This window comes from Lepidothrix coronata, unplaced genomic scaffold, assembly GCF_001604755.1.
Source record: "Lepidothrix coronata isolate B3197 unplaced genomic scaffold, Lepidothrix_coronata-1.0 Scaffold44, whole genome shotgun sequence".
NCBI classification, from domain to species: domain Eukaryota; kingdom Metazoa; phylum Chordata; class Aves; order Passeriformes; family Pipridae; genus Lepidothrix; species Lepidothrix coronata.
The window spans coordinates 3,991,869-4,012,556 of NW_016690224.1; the positions used below are offsets into that span (position 1 = coordinate 3,991,869).

General features: G+C 47.8%; 2 protein-coding genes across 6 annotated transcripts; both read left to right on the top strand.

Annotated features, from left to right (window-relative positions):
* The first annotated feature begins 60 nt into the window (after nucleotides 1-60).
* On the top strand, nucleotides 61-7,553 carry GSTT2B (glutathione S-transferase theta 2B). 3 transcript variants are annotated; one of them, XM_017814404.1, is made up of 7 exons: nucleotides 61-236; nucleotides 2,997-3,084; nucleotides 3,754-3,904; nucleotides 4,461-4,637; nucleotides 5,168-5,359; nucleotides 5,610-5,731; nucleotides 5,835-5,949. In XM_017814404.1, the coding sequence occupies exons 1-6, from the start codon at nucleotides 125-127 to the stop codon at nucleotides 5,727-5,729; spliced, it is 840 nt and encodes a 279-aa protein (XP_017669893.1). In that variant the 5' UTR covers nucleotides 61-124; the 3' UTR covers nucleotides 5,730-5,731; nucleotides 5,835-5,949. The 3 variants fall into 3 exon arrangements, with proteins under 3 accessions (XP_017669893.1, XP_017669895.1, XP_017669894.1); XM_017814406.1 differs by lacking the exons at nucleotides 5,610-5,731; nucleotides 5,835-5,949 and adding an exon at nucleotides 7,355-7,553; XM_017814405.1 differs by lacking the exons at nucleotides 5,610-5,731; nucleotides 5,835-5,949 and adding an exon at nucleotides 7,315-7,425.
* On the top strand, nucleotides 7,433-19,912 carry LOC108497068 (glutathione S-transferase theta-1). Of its 3 annotated transcripts, XM_017814407.1 has the most exons (6): nucleotides 10,293-10,429; nucleotides 10,524-10,580; nucleotides 14,115-14,202; nucleotides 15,313-15,463; nucleotides 17,651-17,827; nucleotides 18,622-19,912. In XM_017814407.1, the coding sequence occupies exons 1-6, from the start codon at nucleotides 10,318-10,320 to the stop codon at nucleotides 18,820-18,822; spliced, it is 786 nt and encodes a 261-aa protein (XP_017669896.1). In that variant the 5' UTR covers nucleotides 10,293-10,317; the 3' UTR covers nucleotides 18,823-19,912. The 3 variants fall into 3 exon arrangements, with proteins under 3 accessions (XP_017669898.1, XP_017669896.1, XP_017669897.1); XM_017814409.1 differs by lacking the exons at nucleotides 10,293-10,429; nucleotides 10,524-10,580 and adding an exon at nucleotides 7,433-7,531; XM_017814408.1 differs by lacking the exon at nucleotides 10,524-10,580.
* The last annotated feature ends 776 nt before the right edge of the window (nucleotides 19,913-20,688 follow it).

Consider the following 20,688-nt stretch of genomic DNA (forward strand, 5'->3'; position numbering starts at 1 on the left):
TCCGCCCCGGGGCGGACCCGGCGCTGCCGCCCCGCCCGGAGCGGGCGCGGTGCTGCTCACAGCCTGCATCGCACGCAGCCAAACGGGAGCGGGCGGCGGCGGCGGCAGAAGCAGCGGTGGCAGGATGGGGTTGGAGCTGTACCTGGACCTGCTCTCGCAGCCCTGCCGGGCGCTCTACATCTTCGCCCGGAGCAACAACATCCCCTTCGAGTTCAAGCGGGTGCAGCTGATGAAGGGTGAGCGGGGCCGGGGGCGGCGGGGAGGGGTCCCTCTGTCCTCCCGGTGTCCCCAGCGTTAGTCGGGGCCCAGCTGCTCCACCCGCGGGCGCCCCGCGTCCCTTCGCCGCTCCCGGGGGAGCTGCCGGATTCCAGCCCGCGGGTGGAAGCGGGTTACTCACTGTCCCCATCAGTGCCAGATGCTGCGAGAGGGCGAGGTGGCCCTCCCGCTGCAGAGGGTTCCTGGTGCCTACACAAAAACAGGACCTAATTGTCCAGTGCACCCCTGTTTTTTAAGTAGTCATCTCAGTACCTCTGTTCCTCTGCAACAAAGAGGACTCTGCAAAGACGTGTGGTGTCTTTGAAATCGGCTCCACCCCAGCAGAAAGTGAGTCTGATAAAAGAGGCTTTTCTGAGAAGCGCTCAGGATGTGCCAGGTCTGAGGGCATTCCCCGGTTAATGGGAAACAGAAATTCAGAGGTGGGACATACATGTATGGGCAAGGACAGCCGAGGTGTGCAGTTCTTGTTCCCTAATTAAACTTCTTTAAAAAGCTTTGTGCTCCAGTAAGCAGCAGCAGTTGCTACAGAGCAGCTCTTTTCCTCTTGGCAGGGGTTAACAGCCCCGTGGGAGGGTCCTCATGTATGAGGGTCCTCACTGCCCATGTGTCCCCATTGTGCAGGCAGGGCAGGGCAGGGCAGTTGGCTGTCCCTCTGGGGGTTCCATTGGGTCAGGCAGTTTGTAGCCAGGTTATTTTGAGAAGGTTGAGGGCAGACTTGTGAAGGCTGTGGAGCGAGACAATGCAGCTGCCAGTGATCTGAACACTGATAAATGAAGAAAGGAAAGTGGTTTTATTTGGGCTAAAACCAACTGATAACTGATAGGAGCCTGTCCAAGGGGTGTTGTGTGTTTTCACCAAAGGATGCCCAAAGATCTGCATCTTCTTTCTTTGTAACTGAAGCTGGTAAAAGCTGTCTTTCAACCTTTTCAGAGCTCTGCTGGATTTGAAATTAAGGTAATGTATTGAGCATAACAGTGCCTCAGTAAGTAATGCTTAAAAACAGTGAGAAGGCTTCTGGGGCTGAAATTGATAAAAGAACAAAAGAGGCTCCAAGTTGTGACTCAGATCTCAGGGGTGATGTGGTTTAGTCTCTGGGTGTTCCCCTGCACACCTTAGCTGTGCGTTGGTTGTACCTTGCTGTGGCTTTTCCTCCCACCTATTTCATAGCAAAAATTTTTGCAATTGTTTGTAACTGGGGGCAGGCTCATCTTGTGTCCTTACCCTTCTTTCCCAATAAATAAACTGTTGTGGTGCGACTGGTGCAAAGGAGATGGCAGGCAAGCAGTGAGAGCATCAAGGAGAATGGAACAACTGGAATACAGGTATCAGGGAACTGAGAGGAAGGAAAATTAATTAAGTCACAGTTTCCCAGCGCTCTGTGCCCTGTGGCATCAGTGCCTGCTTTTGGCCAGTGCATTTAAGATGGGTTATTTGGCCTATGGGAATGCTAAAAGTGCATCCCATCCCATTCCTGCAGTGCGTGCACCTCCCATACCACAGGGAAGTGCTCCAGGTACCTGCAGCTGGGTTAGCTCACCCTGGGACACAGTGTGGGAGGCCTTGCTGCACTAGTACCCATCACTGCACAGCATGTGAGGACCAGGTGAGGGAATCAATACTCAGAACTGAGCTGGTGCACTGAATGTGTCCCTTCAGAAAAGCTCCAGGGCCCCCGGTAGGGCAGGTCTCAAGGAAAGGGGTGGAAAGAGGGAGAATGGATAGAAATCACATGACATTCAAAGGACACCTGAGAGGACCTGGAATCTTCACACTTCATCTTTTTGAAAGGGGGTGGGAGAGATGGGCTGCGAGCCAAGTGACGGGGGAATAGTCACAAATCAGGTTTGCCAGGTACTGGGAAAGCTAAAATCACTTCCAGAACATCTCCTCTGGCACACAGATTCTCAGGTGACTCACATAGCAGGAGATAGCACAAGGTTAGTTACACATTAGAGAGGCTCGAATACACAGGTACACATGTGTGACTGAAGCCAGTGGTTGGAAAAGGCCGGCACAAACAAGTCACATAAAACAAGGCTTCTGGGACTGGGTTCAGACACAACAGAGCATGTTGAGACCTCAAATGAACAAAGCACCTTCTCCTGTCAGATTCACTCTGCCTGCCTTTCAGGGGGGACCTACAAGATAGCTTAAAAGCAACAAATCCATATTTTCTCTGACAAAAGATATGACAAAATGCACAGGAGCTGACTGTAATGAAGTACCATCTTTATATGGAATCACAGAAATTTATTTTCATCTGAGGACTAAAAAGTTGAATATAAATTACATTATCATCCAGGAAAAAAAAAATAAACTGCTTTCTCACTGTCCATGTTGGTGATGTTTCTGATAGTGAGATCCCTTTCCTCTAAGGCACTCAGTGCTCACTCTGGGTGTGTACAGGACAGGTACCTCTAGGCACAAACTTGGAGCTGATAGAGCCCTGAGTAGACAAGCACTGTTGGTATGAAAGGACTCCTAGCCATTCTGCCTGTGGTCAAGAGGTGGGTCTGGTATGCAGACAATAAGCAAGTAAGCTGATGCCATAGGGCAACCCCCCTATCCACCCTGCAGCACTTATTGATTGGTTATAAGCTTGATACAAGACTGTATTTGTACAATCAAAACCTGGAACTTGAGGCCAAATGGTCCCCACAAGCGTTGCAGACAAGACCTGACTATCCCTGCCAAGTAAAACTTCTCATTTCCCTCCTCAGGGCAGCACAAGACGGAGGAGTTCCGGAAGGTGAATGTCCTGATGAAGGTGCCTGCACTAAGGGATGGTTCTTTCACCTTAGCAGAGAGGTGAGGCTCAAATAAGCTCAACCCCTACCTGCAGTATTGTTTACCCAAAGCTTGGATTCTGCCAGGGCACTGCTGGGACTCCAGCCCAGGAAGTTTTTTTCTTCCTTCCTGTCAGTTCCACTTGTACACAACAAACCTACGTTTCAAGAGAATCCTTCTAATGTAAACAACTCAAACAGCATTGATAGTGCAGAGATCAGTGGGCTGCTGCTCGGAGCTACCTTGCATGTAGGCAGTGTTTCCAAGCTTAAATACCTGTCCACGTGTCCTCCTGCTCTCTGCCTGCAGCTGGAGGCTGAGGGTCAGTGCAGGAAATCTGACATAAGGCTGCTGAATGGCCAGGCACTGTGAAGGTCAGCTTTGGTATAAACTCATTCTGCAGCTCCTATTTGCTCAACAGTGTTGATGGGTAACTGTGCCAGCAGGCCACGTCTGTCTCGCTGGGCGGATGTATCAGATAATTGCTGCCCACAAGCAGCTGGTTGAGCCAGCACAAACTCTCTCCTGTGCTGTGCCTTGCTGGCAGTTCCGTGTCCTGCACTTCTACCTGACTTGGATCAGGTTTGTGTTGCTGCTTGTCCAGCAGTGCACAATTTGGGGGGAGAAGAAAGGACGAGGTGCTTTACTCTCAGGTGATCAGCTCACTGGTCTGTCTCGCTCTTTGGGCAGCATTGCAATCCTCCTGTACCTCGCCCAGAAATTCAAGACTCCTGATCACTGGTACCCATCTGACCTGCAGAAAAGGGCGAGGGTTGATGAGTACCTGTCATGGCAGCACGCCAACATCCGTGCGAAGGGGAGCAAGGTGTTCTTATCGAAGGTGAGACCATCATATACCAAAAATTAAGTGCTAAGAGCTGTGAGTGCAATGGCCCACCTGTGTGCAGGGCCTTCCCAAGCAAATGTACAAGTCAGGTGACAAACTGGAACAAAACTAGATCTGGAACTGACTTGGCTGCTCAGCTGAGCCTGACTGAAGTGGCCCGAATCCCTCATGGTGCAGCCACTGCTCTGTGAGACCCAGAGCAAGCTCATCCTGGGTGAGCAGCTCTCACCAGACACAGCTCAGCGCCTGCTGCTCGGCTTCATGGAAAGAACCAACCTCCTACTGGAAAACAACACACAGTTGCTGGCAGATGATGCAGTCTTCCTTTGAGAGGAGATTCTTGTGGTTGAAATTTCAGATTTCTAGGGAGGAGACAAGGAGAGGCAGGAAGTAGTGACTGACATTAATGTTGACCTGGCAAGGGAGATGAGCAGTTCCAGTTGTTCTCTTGCCTGGCTGGTGAGGGATCCTCAGAGGGGGGCAAAGAGAGGGTGATGACCAGGTTTGGAAGGAATCACTTAAAGAGCAACTTGTTTCTTCTCTCTGCCAGGTGCTGCTGCCTATCCTCACAGGCCAGCCGCTTTCTGCAGAGAAACTGGAATTTCTTATTGAGGACCTCAACGTTGTCCTAAAGCAGTTTGAAGAGAAGTTCTTGCAGGACAAGCCCTTCATTGCAGGCAGCGAGATCTCCCTGGCAGACCTCGTAGCACTGGTGGAGCTCATGCAGGTGAGCATCAACCTGCTGCTGGGTATGTGGGTTGGGCTGTGGGCAGGCCAGGCCAAGGGGTGGCTGCTGCACCACCGCCTTGGTAATGGCAGAGCTCCCTGCAGTTAACCCTTCCATGGGGTTAAGTCTTGTTCCTTTTTGACTTTGACCCTAATTAAGTTTGCCAGGGAACACCTACTGTGATGACACAGTTCTTTCTACAGAAATATGGTCAAATATGGTCAAAGAAGATAAATTACAAACTAGGCAGAGAAAGTAAAGATATTTGGAAGAGACGTGCTGGTGTGCATGTTCTGTGTTAGACAGTTCTGGGGTTAGCCATGGCAGAGCTGTTTGCTGCATGTCCCAGGGGACAGCAGCTGCTGAGGATGTCACAACTTGCTTCCTATGAGCTAAGAACCAGAGATGAGCTCCACCCAGTGTGATGACTGACTGCTGCCTTGAGTCAAAAGCCTATCGGTCCTTCCTTTGGTCCCATCCCTAGTAAATGCCTTGTTTAACTCACTCCCAGGTGCTCTCTCTCCCTGCAGCCTGTAGGTGCTGGCTACAACCTCTTTGAGGAGAGGCCGAAGTTGGCGGAGTGGCGCAGGCGGGTGGAAGAAGCTGTGGGGAAGGAGCTCTTCCAGGAAGCCCATGAAGGGATCATGAACATTAAGAACTTAACTGCTGATCAGTTTGCACCTGAACTGCTGGAGAGTTTCAAGCAGCAGCTCCTAAAGCAGGTCAGCCAGAATTAGAGGATTATGCTCTAATAAAATAGATTATTTTATGAAGGCTTATTGCAGTCTTTCACATTTCTTCTAAAAATCATACAGAAACACTATTCCACAAAATGCACTTGCCTTTACTCGCAGCCTTTCTGCAACTTAGAAAGGAAGAAAAATACATTTTAAACTGCTATGAGCTGCTTTCTCCTCTTGTGCACTGCAGCATGGGAGCTGTAGCCCTGAAGGCTTTTCTTTCATGTTCCAGCACCACTGGATCTGCTTGAGGACTGAGGTGATTCAGTCTGTGTGGAAACGGGGGCCAGTCAGAGCTGCCTTCTCCATCTCTGTTCACAGAGTTTTCCAGACAAGAGCAAAGGTTTCCTGAGGGTATGGTGGAACAGATGTACCTGAAACAAGGAAAAATAATTGTACCAGATGGTTTTCACTCTGCAAAGTGAGAGCACTCTGCTGGAACATTTTTGCTCTTTAGGAAAGAGGCAGTTCAGGACCCAGTCCCTGCTGGGGACACTGCCAGGGCTCTTGGAGCACCTGGCCGCTAGATGCTGCTGCATCATCTGTGGGACCACAGACTCGTATCACACTCTACAAAGAACACCCTGCACAGTGGTGAAAAGCTGCTTTTCTTGGTCAAGCTGCTGCCAACCACACAGTCCCCACTGTAAACCACACCAGTGCTCGCTCTGTTTTCCCACAGTGGCTTTGTCAGCTCAACAGAAGCCACTTAGGCCAGGCTGTGTGCACTGACAGGGGCTGTGGTGGCTGGGCCAGCACTGAGGGCAGTGGGAGCTGTGCTGGCCAGCCATGGGTGAGCAGAGCATTCAGTAGGAGAGCTGAGTAATGCCCCAAATACAGTTAATGTTCCACTACTCTTTTGTCTCATCAGGTCCTCTAGTAAGGTTAATGGTTACATTTGCCAAGTGTTGTAGCTCTGTTTGGATTTGTAAACAGGATTTGGAAGGAAGTGGACATTGAGTCATCCTGCACACCTGTGCAGCATCCTTTACAACCTCTTGCCTGTGCCCCTTCGTGTCCCTCCTGCCTTCCTGTCCTCCTGTCCTGTGACCTTCCATTTCCAGGTACAGGCTTCCGCAAGGAGGGTTCCAGTTTGCAGAACTGTTTTTTCCCACCTCCTGGTTCAGCTCTGGCTGTATCTGGAAGTCTGTCTGTGCTGGCTGGTTACACTATTCACAGAGACAGCCCTGTAGAATGCTGGGGGTGAGATGTCAGCCATCTGAATGCAAGTCATGACAGTGCTCAGAAAAGGTGCAATTAGCTGCTCAAACAATCTCACGCATGTTTTCAGTTGGACCTACTGTTTTTGGGGAATGAGCCAGCTCCCTCTTCTGTGTTTGTCTCCTGAGTAAACTTGCCCTTTAGTTCAAAAGGGCACGTGAACTACAGCTTGCAACACACATGCCTGTGAGCTGAGCTATAGCAGCCAAGCAGGCCGGTCCCTTTACCTTCCGTTCCTCCAGCCTACGGGAAATCCTAAATGTGAGTGGTGAAAAGTCAGCTTTTCCCCCAAACTTTTTCAGTTTCAGTGCTGACACATGCAGGGATATTTGTCTTCTGACCTGATTTTTTATGGGTAGGTTTGTTGAGAAGAGCCTGTTGCGTGCCAATGAGTAAAGTCAATGACAGGAGCTCTCTTCTTGCCCCAAGGGTGCCTAAGCAGCAACCCCTGACGATGCTGCCCCACTGCTCAAGTTGCCAGCAGTGCTGAGCCTCAAGAGAACGGCCTGTTTACGTTGTACCACCAACCACTTCCTTCCCTCTGTAACCTGCAGCTTTACCACAATCACCAGCTGGGCTGCTGTGCACCCTGCAATCAAAGAGGTGCCTTCGCTGCCTCACCAAGGCTGCCCAGCCTCACTGCACTCTGCTGTTGGCACCTTTGTACTTACCCTAACTTCGAGATTCCTGACTTCCAACTTTTCCCTTTCTTGTAGAGAGCAAACTTCCTACCAGCACAGTAAATGTCTCCCACAGCTTCTGCACAAGTAGAATCAGAGCAGAGAAATAATCAAAACCAAGAGCCTATTCTGCAGAGTGCTAACCTCAACAAACCTCAGACCAGGCTTGGGAGCGGAGCCTTTCCTGACACACATCTCCCTGCAGAATCTCCAGACAGGGCTGCTCTGCACGCAAACCATTGCATGAGTCAAGGTAAATAAAGTGTCTTTCTTTTCATTTTCTAATTTATGATACTTGTAGCACAAGAGCTCCATGTAAGAGTCTTGAGCCAATTTTCTGCTTGTTGGAATAAAGCACAAGTTCCTTAAATGTCACCCATCGTGTGCTCCTGCAAGGACGGCTGCCTTCAAAACCAAGCCTGAACTATGTTCAGAGCAGGCTCTCTGGTGCTCCTCCACCGCTGTGTCACAAAGGATAAGCACACTCGCCTCACTCCAGCCTGGTCATGGTGACAGGAAGAGATTTTAAATTGTTTTACCCATAGTCTCTGGTCTGTTGCATGTTCATGGTGCAGTGACCAGTGGTATTTTGGGCCCTTCTATGCACATAGGACAAAGCACCTCCCTAGAGCAACTCTTTGGATGGTCACAGAGTTGTACAACAGATGCCTTGTTTTTTGCTCTAAATAGTGGAGAAAAGGCAACTCATCCTTGTACTTTGCCTTTTGCTATCCCTACACCTCTGCATTTTGTGTCATTTGATCTTGTCACGTTCCAGTTCCTAGACTGAAAGCCCTGAGAGCTGCCTGCCAAAACCCAACAGGTTGTGCAAGAGTTTTGCCTGCCTTGGTGCAAGGTCTGTTGTTGAGTGTCCACTCCCCTTTCACCCTGAAAAGTGAGAGGGTCACACCTGCAGTGTCAGTTTAACATGCTGTTCGATTCAATTTGCTCAATTCTTGCCAGAGGCTATTTGGAAATAGGTGAGAGCCTGTGACTTTTAGAATAAAATGAAGCTGGGATACACAAAATGGGAGGAATAGTTAAAAAGCAGATCCACATCCTGAGACCTTTTCTGAATTACTAAGAAATAAATTGCAGAACTTAATGCGTTTTTTTCTGTCTTGTTCCTGTTCCCAAAAAGCTGACAGAGAAAATAAGGGCAGGAAAAATGGCCTTTGAGGTGATGAAGTTAAGTGAAAATACAGTGCTAGAAGCACAAGCCTGGAGCCAGGAATAATCAGTCAAATGGCCTATAACACAACCAGATAAAAATACCTCTTGGGTTGTGTGGGCTGTGCAGTGCAGTCAGCAAATTGGAGAAAAACTTAAGGAAGGAACATTTCCAGGAGGCACATGAAAAGATCTTTGAAGTCCAGATAGGACTAAGAGATCAACTGAACCATAAAGAAAGGAGCAAAGCGAACCCACACTGCTAAGGTTGCTGCACACCACTGAGATCAACAAACTCCTCATAGGGATATCTCAGAGTAGGGACATGCAACCACTCTGAAGCACAAAGACTTCTCAGACTATTACCTGTGCAGAGCCACTTTCAGGCTCCTTTTCCCCACTCCCTTAACATTTAAGATTCCTTTGTACTGAAGGAGTTTGAACTCAAGCACCTACCACAACACCTTGATCTCCAGCATATCGGTGCTGGTGCAGGTGCTCTAGAGGGTAAACTGTGCGTGCAGGGGAACTGGAGGGTGTACACAGCCCCTTTCCCTGTTCTGGCTGAGAAACTGAAAAACTCTTATGGTGTGGTTCTAAATCTGAAAGTTCTAAACCCCTGAAAGTGTTCCAGTTCGTAATTTACCCAGAGCTCCCAGCTCAGTAGCTGAGCCTTCTCACCACCCTTGGTAACGATCCTCTCTACGAGAAAAAAAAGCAACTGATCTTCCAGTTCCCTCTCCCTGAGGTTCACATAGCCCTTTCCAAAGATTTGTGCAACACACAGGCTCTGTAGCACAACACTGATAAAAAGGTGTCAGCTGAGCCGAGGTGGGTTTGACTGGAGGTGACTTTGCTCTAAGTGGTTCAGCTGCTCTATCTCCCAGAGTCCCAGAAGTCCCTGTACTCAGCCAGCACGTCACCTTCCCTGAATCACACAGCTGTGAAACGCTGCAGGCCCAGTGCAAGGGCTTGAATTGAATCTAAGCCTCTTTAGTTCTCCTCCACTTGTGTGGAAATCTGAAGTGACAAATACCAGGGAGAGCAGAAAGTCACTTTGAGTAAGTATGCAGATGTAATGCCTGCAGAGAAGTCCTCCACGCTTCACTGCCATTCAGGTGTCACCTCGCAGGACTGGGCAGAGACTACATGACCAAAGAATTATGTTCTGAACTGAAAACCATCCTGAGATCTGGTGGTGTGAGATTAATGCTGGCTTAGAGCATGTTGTGCAAAGGCCTTGTCTGCAGAGTGGCACATCCCTGCAGAGCTGTGTTACCAGAACAAGCATTTACCTTCTAAGAGCCATGGTGGGATGCTGAGGGTGAGAGAAGCTCCCGAACCCCTTTGGTGCCAGCCAAGGCTGCAGAGGGGAATGACAACCCCTGCTCTCTCAGAGCTTAGTGCCAACCTCTCTTTTGAGGCAACTGACCGTTACTCGCAGTTTATCTCTCACGTTACCTTCCTTTCCTGAAGGAAAATGAATAGGCACGGTGTCAGCCCCCGCGGGCCAGGGCCGCCTGACGGCAGAATAGGGAATTCTGTGCCCTCTGCCCAAATTCCAGCCGCGCCTTCCCGCCCCTGCCACGGTCGAGAGGACTCTCCTGGGCTTCTCCGGGATTATCCAGACCGCACCCTGCAGGAAGCTGGCGCCCCGCGGTCCCTCCACGGCTCACACCCCGCTCCCTCCGGCTCCGTGCCCCGCACAGCCACCGCCCCCCGCCCGGCGCGGCCCGGGGAAGGGAGGAGGGGAGGGACGGAGGGCAGCTCCTGCCCGGCGCGGCTCGGCCCCCGCCGGCCCATGCGGGGCGGCTCCGGGCGGCCCCCGGCAGAGCCGCGGCAGCTCCGCGCGGGGCGGGCCGGGTCGGGATGGGGCTGGAGCTGTACCTGGACCTGCTCTCGCAGCCCTGCCGCTCCATCTACATCTTCGCCCGGAGCAACAACATCCCCTTCGAGTTCAAGCACGTGGAGCTGTTCAAAGGTGGGACGGGCGCGCTGCCCCGAGGCAGAGCGGGGCCGGGGCGGGCGCAGCCCGGCGGGGCGGCGGGCTCAGCCCCTCTCTTGGCTCTTGGCAGACTCGGTGCTGGGGAAGAGGCCGGCGGCGGGGAGCGGCGCGGAGCAGCCCCGCGCAGGTGAGAACAGGGCAGGGGACGGGAAGGTCCCCGCGGCGGGCACCGAGCCTGTCCCCGGGCGGGGAGGGGCCGGACGAGCCGCGCTCCGGGCGATCTCCGGGCGGGGGCCGGGCTGAGCCCTCCTGTGCGGGCCCGGACCTGCGGCGGGTTTGCTCTCCCGGCCCCCGGGGGAGCCCCTTCGCCTCTCGGCAGAGGAGCAGCAGGGCGTCCTTCGGCCTGGCGGGAGGGAAGGACGAGCTCCCGGGGTCACCCGAGTGATGCTGAAAACGTGCGCTGCCCAGGGGCATTGAACGCAGTGGTTTGACCGTGCGGCTCCTGTTCCCAGAGCGGTCTCGTAGATCCTCTGCATCTATTTTTGTGGATCACCAAGGAATGTTCCTCCAGCCATTTCTAGCAAATTAGTCACAGTGACAGCCGAGGAGTGCTCTGGGAATGCTGTACTTTGCAGAAACACTCAGATGTTCGGGCTCGCCCAACTACAGAACTATTGCCCAGTTACATATTGCATTTTCCTAGTAAACTGTTGCTTTTGTGCACAAGGCAAAGCATAGTACTTGGAAATCCTTAGCTGAGGACATGATTAGGCAGGGACATGACTGACAAATAGACTGGAGTTTTTTCCTTTCTATTTCTGTAAAATCTTGTCCACTGCTCTTTTCATTCAGCAATAAGTCTCCTTCCTTCTACTATGACTTACACTTAAGAATTCCTTTTGTGTGTGCAGCCTGCCTTGCTTTTCTTACAGTGTAATAATTTCCTTGTTAAATTACTCCTCAAAGCCCAACAATACACACAGTGTATATATCTATATATTCTTGAGGGACACCAAGATCTAATTACACCAGATACAACTGATGTTAAACAGAACCATAAGTCAAGCCAACATCACAGGAATGATAAAGATAGGCCACCTAATACCACTAAACAAAAAGGCTGGCTCTGCTGGCTGGAAGAGAGGCAGAAGCTTAAACTCTGTTAAACAGCAAACACAAATATTGGTCTCTATTTTCACACAATAAGCAGTTGGTCCCAATGAAGCTGCCTGCAGTTAGTGTTCACACCAAGGCATTTGCCAGTTCTCAGCTCAGCCGCAGAGTCTTGGCACGGGTCTTTTATTCTGTGTATAAAGACTTTGTACAAAGCAGAGCACATGAGGTGCCATCTCTGGGCTGTGGTGCAGGCTGTGTTACAGACACCGACCTACTGTCCAGCCTGATGTAATGACGTGTTAGTCCCATCAGGGAACAAATATGCTCAGTATTCCTGCTAGGACTGCTATACGATGAAAGCTGGCTAAAATTTGGTTCAGGCTGCCCTCATCCACTGCTTACTTCTCATGTCCTTGTTTCTTAGTTTCCTGCTACCTTGGAAAATAAACACAGACAGCAGGACAACAACTGGGTCTGACAAGGGAGTGCTCATTAGCTTGAAGCATTACTGACTGGAAACTTTCTGCTGCTTTTTTCCAAGGACCCCCTGACTACTTACCAGATCTCACCAGAGCTGGGTGTGTGATGACCACTGGCCTTTGGAGCCCTTCTAAAACAACAGGACCAAGCACCTTCTCCAAGCAACTCCTTGCATGACAATAGATTACAAAAATTTGCCTTGCTGTTTCTATGATACAAATCATGTGTGTGAGGCACCTTGTACTTGGCCTGCTGCCTTGAGTTTTGGGCATTTTTATATTCAATTTTCTCAATTATTAGGCTTAACTTGCACTTTCTGTCTAGCTCTTACTCTTAAGAAGCTCTGTCTTCCTGCCTCTCCCGACAGTGCTGCCTGTTCTGCACATGGAACCTCTTACCCAGCTAAGCTGGAGGCCACCATCACAGCAGGTAGCCAGAAACTTTTCCCACTGAGATGGAACACATGGGTTTGAATCCCTTCAGACAGCAGATGGATGTGAACCTTAGTCTCTGATGAAGCTACTTACACTGGAATTTAAAAAAAAATACTTCTCAAAGAAACAAGGTAGAGGCTAGTCAGCTAGAAAGGAAAACAGGGTGGTAGTGTCTGCTCTGCTTGATTTGCCTCATTATGTGAAATCTATATAGAGAAGGGAGTCTGTAATTGTAATGCAGCTACCTGCCTTCTCCCACCCCTTCCCAAATGATATGCAAACAAATTTGATAGCCCAGAGGGTGGTTTTATTCCCTGGAGACTTATTTCCTGCTGCACATTTGTCCAGTAAAGCAGACACTGTCACTGCCTCCGGAATGGGGGCAAATAGTTCTTGGGGATGGAGATCACTGTTAGTTAAGAGACCTTCTTTTTTTTTTCTTTTTTTTTTCTCCCTCTTCCTTCTAAGGAGCACTTAAAACAAGCAAAGCACACAAATTCCTCAGAGCTTTTCTGCTCAGGTGTTCCTGGACTGTTGTACAATTCCCTGGCAATTTAACTGCTGACTGGCAAGAGCAGTGCCAGCAGCAGGAAACTGAAAATCTGATTAGATGGTCAGCTGTTGATGCCTCCAGGGGACTGTGGAGTTTAAATTCTTATGGGATGGTGTCTTCTTCCTGCGTTTTCCTGTCAGAGGTAGGCTGACATGCAGAGTCAGGTGTAGCACAGAGTCAGGAATAATGAAGGGTGGAGGTGTCTGAGCTCCCTTGCCCCTGGCAAATGTCCACATCTGGCTTATTTTATGAACCTACAGTCGTACTGCTGGCACTCGTGTTTTTCCAGTCAAAAACTTTGGAAACATCCTCAGCTACATGTCTGCTGAGGGATCGGCTCTGTTGGCAACATTTACTTTCTTTGTAAGTGCTTGATTCCCTCTACTTTTCAGGGATAAACAAACAGGAGAAAGATTTTGCTCAGTGTGTCTGTTATCTAGTTGGGTTCTCTTTGGTTGATCAGCCACTACAGTGATCTCTGGGGGCACAGGGCTTTTCAGTTGCTTTCCATCATGACCATCCTAGCTAGAGTCACCCACATTTACAAACTGCGGGAAAATTACTTTGTTTTGGTGGTGCCTGTCAGAACAGGACCAGGAGTAGCAACCATCTGTCCTCATCAGGATGCTCTGTATGCAAACTCAACTTTCCCAGACCCTGCTTCCTTGGCAAATATTAAGTATTTTGTAGGTGCTCAGTTGTCCTCATCCTAACTTCTGTCTTTTTTCCCTCTGTCTCTAAAGCCATAGGACACATTGTTCTCAAGACAAGTCAGCTGTTCTTTTTTATCTGCAATGGTGTTTTCAATACCAGCACCTTCATTGTGTGCTCTAAGTGCCTCTCAGGGAGTGGTTTTTGTCAGTAAGTTTTGCCAGTATCCTGGTCCCTGAATCAAGCAGTAGAACTCCTGTATAGAAACGTGAACTGCTCCATGCTGCAGGCCCAGCCTGAGCCGACTGCCCTCTACAGACAGCTCTTACACTGACTCTTCCATTTCATTACCTTTTAATTGTGAAATATGAGTGTATCAGAAAAACCTAACACAGGTCACTGATTGTCCAGTTGGCTGCAGATATCTCATTTATCATTCACTGACAGATACACTTCTAACCTCAGCCTTGTCTGTTCATGTTCTTAGGGCCATCAAATAGCCAAGGCACTGGCAAAGTCAACCTCTTAAAGAAAGTACCAGCACTGAAGGACGGAGACTTCACCCTCGCGGAATGGTAAGAACTCAGTCCTTAGACTTCCTTGGGTACCAGCAGTCTGTGCTGCATTTAGAAAATGTCATTCCCATGGAATGATTAAGGATCACAGAATATATGAACGTGTTGGTTATTTTTAATAGTATAACCTCATTTTATCTCTTTCCATTTTCTGTTTGAAGTATCTTTCAGAATGTAAACAATTTAGCTGACTTAGCTTCTTGATCTCACCCTGAATGCACTTAGCTCAAAATGGGATTATAAACATTTCTGGGAAATGTTTAAAGCTTATAAAAATTCCTTTCACCCTAGGAAAAGAAAAACCCTTTTACTCTAGGAAAGAATTCTGTTTATCTGCATTAGTCATAAAGGCTGACTGAACACCTACGGAGATAAAATTTAGGGTTTACATTAAAAGACTAATATGGAGACTGGTTAATGGTGTCATAATACTGAAATAATTGAACTATAGTAGTACCAGGATAGTAGAGGGGTCTGCATTTTCTTCCATTTTGTCAGCACATTTTCTGTGGCATTTTTATTTGTAGTAACAGCCTAAGTATTGTCGCAGATGACTAAGATATCTTTCCGTCTGACTCCTCCTGCCAGTTAGTGGAAGTATAAACATCTGGACAAACACAAAAAGATTCTGTAGGGTTTCCTTGCTGAGCTTTCCACAGACTTCAGTGGAAGCTGCGGGCTGGAGACAGGCGTGATGGAAAGGCAGCATAACCCATTAGAGAGTTTTGTACACAAGCACATAAACATGTGTAGGTCTTGGAGAGATGGGTCAGAACAGTCAAGGAGCAAGTAGAGTTACCATTGCTGTAGATGATAATGGAGATTTATTGTTTGTTTACCCCAGTACGGTCCAGCAGCACCACAGAACAGTGCTGTGATTTTCCAGCAGGTTTAAGTTTTTGTGGGAACTAAGGTGATTAAGGGCCATCTCTGATGTCAACACGAATTAGATGCCTTTATATGGTCCCTAGACTCCACTGGAAATCCTGATCTGAATACTTTTTGGTGGAAGCAGCAAGTTCAGAAGGAGCAGGAGAGGGAGCTTAGGCGAGAGCATTCTGCACCACAGCTGCCTGACCCCTTTCTTGTCTCCTGTTGATGTGTGAGCAGCACTGCCATTCTGCTGTACCTGAGTCGAAAGTACAACACTCCCGACCACTGGTACCCATCAGACATACAAAAACGGGCCCAGGTAGATGAATACCTCTCCTGGCATCATGCCAACATCCGGGCTAATGCTCCTAAGACCATGTGGATCAAGGTAAGGAGGCTGACTATTCAAATGTGAGTGAAGTGATGTTTGCCTGCGAGAATACTGAGCATTTGAACACCCCCAACCTGGAGTGAGTTTGTTGTGCTGAAACAACAGACCTGGGCCATTCCCAGCCAAGAGGAGCTGTCAGAGAGGGAGCTGTTCTGAATTGATCAACACCAGGATTTGGCAAAAGCAGCTTTGGCCATTTTGGTTTTTTTCCTTGAAGTACATCTGGTACAGAACGTCTCGAACCCAACAGGATTCCATTGCCTGGATTTGTGAATGAATATATAACCAATTGGGTATTGCCTCCAGGGGCCTCCCCCTCACTGCACAGCTGTGCAGAGCGTGCACATCGGCAGAAGTTTGGCTTTGGTGAGCATGTACTTTGTTGCTGGAAGCAGAAAGACTTGCTGTTTTCATACAAATCCCTGCAGCCCCATCAGGGTAGAAATCCCAAAGGAGCCTTCTGCTTCCAGTACACTTAGGTACTGGGCTCAGGGACAGAGAAGAGAGACTCAGAAGTGCAGATTTTCCTTATGCAGAGTAGTCAGATCAGTACACATTTAGGCAAAATTAAAAGAATTACCCCGAGGCAGAAAGTTATTTAGTATCAGATGATTTTGCTGGACACTTATTTCCAGCCAACTCGCAGTTAATGCAGCTATCCTCAGAGAGACCCAGGTGCAAATATAGCCCTGCAAGTACAGCTGTGGTATGGAATCTCAAATGAAATCATAATTGCTAGTGAACAGGTAAGAACTTCCCTCCTCAGCTGTGAAGTTTGCCCTTGTTTGTGCCTAACAAAGCATATCAGGACTCATTTAGCTTCTTGATTTATTGTCATTTGATTTTTTGGCTACAGAGTACAGAAAAACAATTCAAATATGAGTCAGATTCATTCAAGAAGCAGTTTCTTCCAGCCTCTGCAGGCTGTTACTGCACTGCTCTAAGGGAAAGAAATCCAACTACTTGCTGCAGATGATTAGATAACCCACATGCAGAAAAGGTCCTCAGAATAACTGAAAATATGGAAACATAGAAAGCCACCATGTAATAGAAGCATATTAGCTAGAAATGGGAGAAGATAGACTGCCTGAGATAAAGAAAAGAAAGAAGATGCTGTTTCAAGTGATTTTATCCAGAGATCCCATCAGGGATAATTGGAATCACTGAGGAAAAGAACTGGCCATGAATTTTCTGATGAAATAGATTCCACATGTATTTGGCCAAAATCATGGCTTGGATTAAGCAATCTCAGCTTGCATTGTTGAATATACTTGCAGTAAGTAGAAATTCAGTCAACTCGCACTGATTGAAATTTGTATCTTTAATTTTGATTCTCTAAATAAACTGTATTTCTTTAGCTGTGGAAGGTGAAGGCAGCGTAGTTGCGAAACACTGTGGGCTCTGGTGGTGGGTATACCCCCGTGAGCAGCTAAAAATGTCTTGGAAAGGCAACTACCCTCTGTGCCAGCAAGTCTGTGGAGACACAAGGACTGCAGTTATGTGATTGCTCTGGAAAAATTTTTACTGGTTTAAAGAGTGGTGCTTGGGAGGCCATAAAGGCTGGTGTAAAAATGGTGTTGACCCACTCCCAGCCTCACTGGCTGCTGTCACAGAGGAAGCCATTTCTGCCTTTCCAGCCAGTCCCTCCAGCATTCTAGTCCCTCCCCACACTCCTGCCACTGCCAGCACCATTCCCTTCTCTCCGTCATCCTGTGGGACAGGCAGCTGCCTCCAGCACCCAGTTCCATGGCCAGGGTGGCTGGTGGGCAGGCAGCTGCTGACCTGCCTTGGCTGGCTGGTGAAACAGAGGGTGTAACAGGGGTGAATATGGCAGAGATTTGTCTTCCCCTGGAGCTGCTGCCCACTTTTCTTTTGTAACCCAACAGGGTGGAGTGGGAGGGTAGAACTGCCAGGGACAAAATGAGATGAATCCTTGATTTAGTTCTGCACATTGCTGCTGATTAGCTGGAGTTCAGGTCAACCCCTTTGGCCTGCTCGTGTGCTCTCTGTCCATGAGCTACTTGGAGCTGTAGCAGTCCATGAAGCTCCACCATCATCCCCTCCTGTGGCTTTGCTGCAGGATCACTGATGGTCATGAGTAGTTCATGGGGTGTAACTGAGATTACTACAATTGGATATGTGAGAAGACAGACAGCTGTACTTTTAAGTCCCTTCTCTCCTCAGGTGCTGATTCCCCTCTTCACAGGGCAGCCACTGCCCTCTGAGAAGCTCCAGGAGGTTATGGAGGGGCTGTCCACTTCCCTGAAGCAGTTTGAGGAGAGGTTTCTGCAGGACAAGGCTTTTATCATCGGGAGCGAGATCTCCCTGGCGGATCTTGTGGCCATTGTGGAGCTGATGCAAGTGAGTGGTGGAGTTTGGTAAGGAAGTGTCAGCACAAGGGAAAACAGATGCTGCTGGGCAGGGAGGGTGCAGCATGTGGTAACACTTCAGTAGAAAGAGGAGCGAGGGCATATCTCAACAGAACTAGCCTAAAACAATAGGGAGAATATGGGAGTGGGTTTAGAACACACAAAAAGCTGGCTGCAACAGATCTCTTTTGTTTCTCTTCTCTAACAATACCTCTTCTTCATTCTTTATCATGACTTTATTTTTAACCTCCAGAGAAAGAGGTAATATATTTAAGTGAGAAGCAATAGCAGACAGGTCCGATGAAATAAAAAATAGGAATATTTTTATCATTCAAAAATATGGTACTTGCCCATGCCATGTCTGGAAGATGCAAGAATTAGTCTCAGACAGAGGCAATCAAATTAAATCTGTTACAATCTGGTTGTTCTTTGTCAGACCTGTCCTGCAAACTGTGCAGTGGTCCCTGGAACTGCCAGCCCACCACGCCTTCAATGCTGTGGCTGAAAATCACTCACAGTACATGGTAGTCACCTCTGCTGCTCATAACAGCTCTTTCAGCACTCAAGAATTGACTTGTAGATGCCTTTTAAAATACAGTTTAGCTTCTGTGTTCCCTAGATGGGTACACCTGACCAGAGGAGATCTCCCTCCTTCCTACAGCTCCTCTATGAAATCTTCATTTTTTTTTCCTTTATCCGTACCTCGAGGTACACTTTTGGTACCTGTTGTCTCGGTGAAGAAGTCACTGCCCAAAGCCTCACTGTTGCTCTCTCCCCTTTCTGCAGCCTGTTGGAGTTGGTTGTGACATCTTTGAGGACAGACCCAGGCTGATGGAGTGGCGCAGGCGGGTGGAGGATGCTGTGGGGAAAGAGCTTTTCTTCCAAGCCCATGAGATGATCCTCAATATCAAAGAACTGAGCAACATTCAGATTGATCCACAGCTGAAAGAGCAACTGGCGCCTGTGCTGATGAAGATGTTGAAATGAATTAACCTATCTTACCATTTTTCCTGCCTTTTTTTTCTTTTTTTTTAACTTCTTCTCTGACCTCCAGTTCTACATGTAGCTGGAAAGAGCACTGTAATTCTAACACAGAAATTGTAGAGTGTTTCCCCCCTAACCAGGCCTTTCTTGTATCTTTGGGGGTGGAAGCTGGGGAAGGTTTAAGAACCGAAACATTAAATTTATACGGAAGGCTGAGGCCCTACAGGTCACTTAATATGCATCTGGATTTTATTTAGGAGTCAGTCTTTTCAGCAATGCTAGAGACAAGAACGGTATTTCCTGACAGAATCTGAGCCAGCCTATAAACTGGGAACATCAGAGAACTGAAGAGGATGAGGATTGTTGTTTTCACGAGTTTTTAACATTTACACTGCAAAGTGTGCCTAATTCTCATCTTCCAGCACATATCTGCACAGACAATTACAGCACAAAACTACTTCACAAAAGTGAAAAAAGAATTTGATTTTTTTTCTTAAGTTTCTTATTTCTGAGGCATCTTGCTTGGCTGTCCATGTACATTCCACAGTTCTAGCTGCCTTTGGGTTCTTGTGAGAAATTTCTTTGTATTCATCTACAGCTGTGAATCTTTATAATTCTTCAGTTTAACCACTGCTTTTGATTTCTGGAAGCCTGGGTTCCCTTGGTGCTCAGTCTGCCAGTACACGTGTGGCAGGGGCTGTTCTTGGAGACCTGTGCAGGAAAGACCAAGTCACTTCAACAGGCTGGTGGTGGCCACAGCCTTGGAATCATTGCCTGCCTAAAATACCATGTTGATATTATAGAGGGAGTACTCTGAAAGAATGCATTCACAGTGATTTCTTGAAAGAATATGTAACAGTAAACAAATGATTTTTTTTCTGTGGTAATACTGTAATAGCAATCCACATTTCTCCTAGAAAATGGATAGGGGGAATAAGTGCAGACAGGGAATAAGTGCAGACCTGCTCTTCTGAGACTGTTTTGGATGGAAGTTCAGCAAGTAAGTCACCCTGTGCAGCTGAAGTAACAAGAGAGATTTTGTGGCATTGAGCAACATATGCCTCACAATAAAAGGGCAGAGAGTTGTTTTGCAGCTTTTGGGCTCTTTTCCTTGGCTGTTTGTTTTGGGTTAGCTGTAGCTCAAATACAAAATCCTTTTGTACTGCAGCACAATTTATGAAGTAAAACTGAGCGAAGTAAAACTGAGCGAATCCAACCATTTCTAGTTTCTTCAGTTGAAAATAACAAATTGTAAAGGATACAGAAATGGTGGAATATACATATGTGTATTTCCCTTCATAAGTAGTTGTTGCCCTTGAACCTTACTCAAATCCTTGCCCAAGAACTCTTCCTGTAAAGACTAAGACAAAATGAGTAATTAATTCAGGAGTTGCTTCTCTGGGTTTTTTTCCCAGTAGTACCATGTCTTGGCTGCTGACACTTTTGCTGGCAAGTTCTATAAAAGCTGATGTGTTTTCATGATGTTTTTCACTAAGGTTTCAATTCTAGATACTGTCTAATCCAGAGCCCAGAGAGATCTTTAAATTCCCTGTCTGGAAAGAGAACTCATTTGTATACTTCAGCTTGCATTAGCAGGAAATTTTGTTTTGTGATTATGTTCTCCATGAAGTCAAGAGACTTGGCTGAAGACCCTCTCTGGAGGGAGGTCTATTTCCCTACTGGAAACAGGCACATTTTTATTCCCACCCTTCCTTTCTTCCCAAAGATGAGCTGAATAATATGTTTTTATTGATGTTTTATTCACATAATATTGTCCACAACTGACTTAAATTTTAAATGGGAAGTGGTTGATTTTTTTTATAATATTGAGAGTGGAATCATGAAGTGGATGATGAGACTGCAAATGTT

Bases quoted from the DNA above. Each gene is read 5' to 3' on its own strand.
- GSTT2B (XM_017814404.1), top strand. From the start codon at position 125: ATGGGGTTGGAGCTGTACCTGGACCTGCTCTCGCAGCCCTGCCGGGCG. The intron at 3,085-3,753 runs GTGAGGCTCAAA...CTCTTTGGGCAG, and splicing joins TCTTTCACCTTAGCAGAGAG to CATTGCAATCCTCCTGTACC. The intron at 5,360-5,609 runs GTCAGCCAGAAT...TTCATGTTCCAG, and splicing joins AGCAGCAGCTCCTAAAGCAG to CACCACTGGATCTGCTTGAG.
- LOC108497068 (XM_017814407.1), top strand. From the start codon at position 10,318: ATGGGGCTGGAGCTGTACCTGGACCTGCTCTCGCAGCCCTGCCGCTCC. The intron at 10,581-14,114 runs GTGAGAACAGGG...TCATGTTCTTAG, and splicing joins CGCGGAGCAGCCCCGCGCAG to GGCCATCAAATAGCCAAGGC. The intron at 14,203-15,312 runs GTAAGAACTCAG...ATGTGTGAGCAG, and splicing joins GACTTCACCCTCGCGGAATG to CACTGCCATTCTGCTGTACC.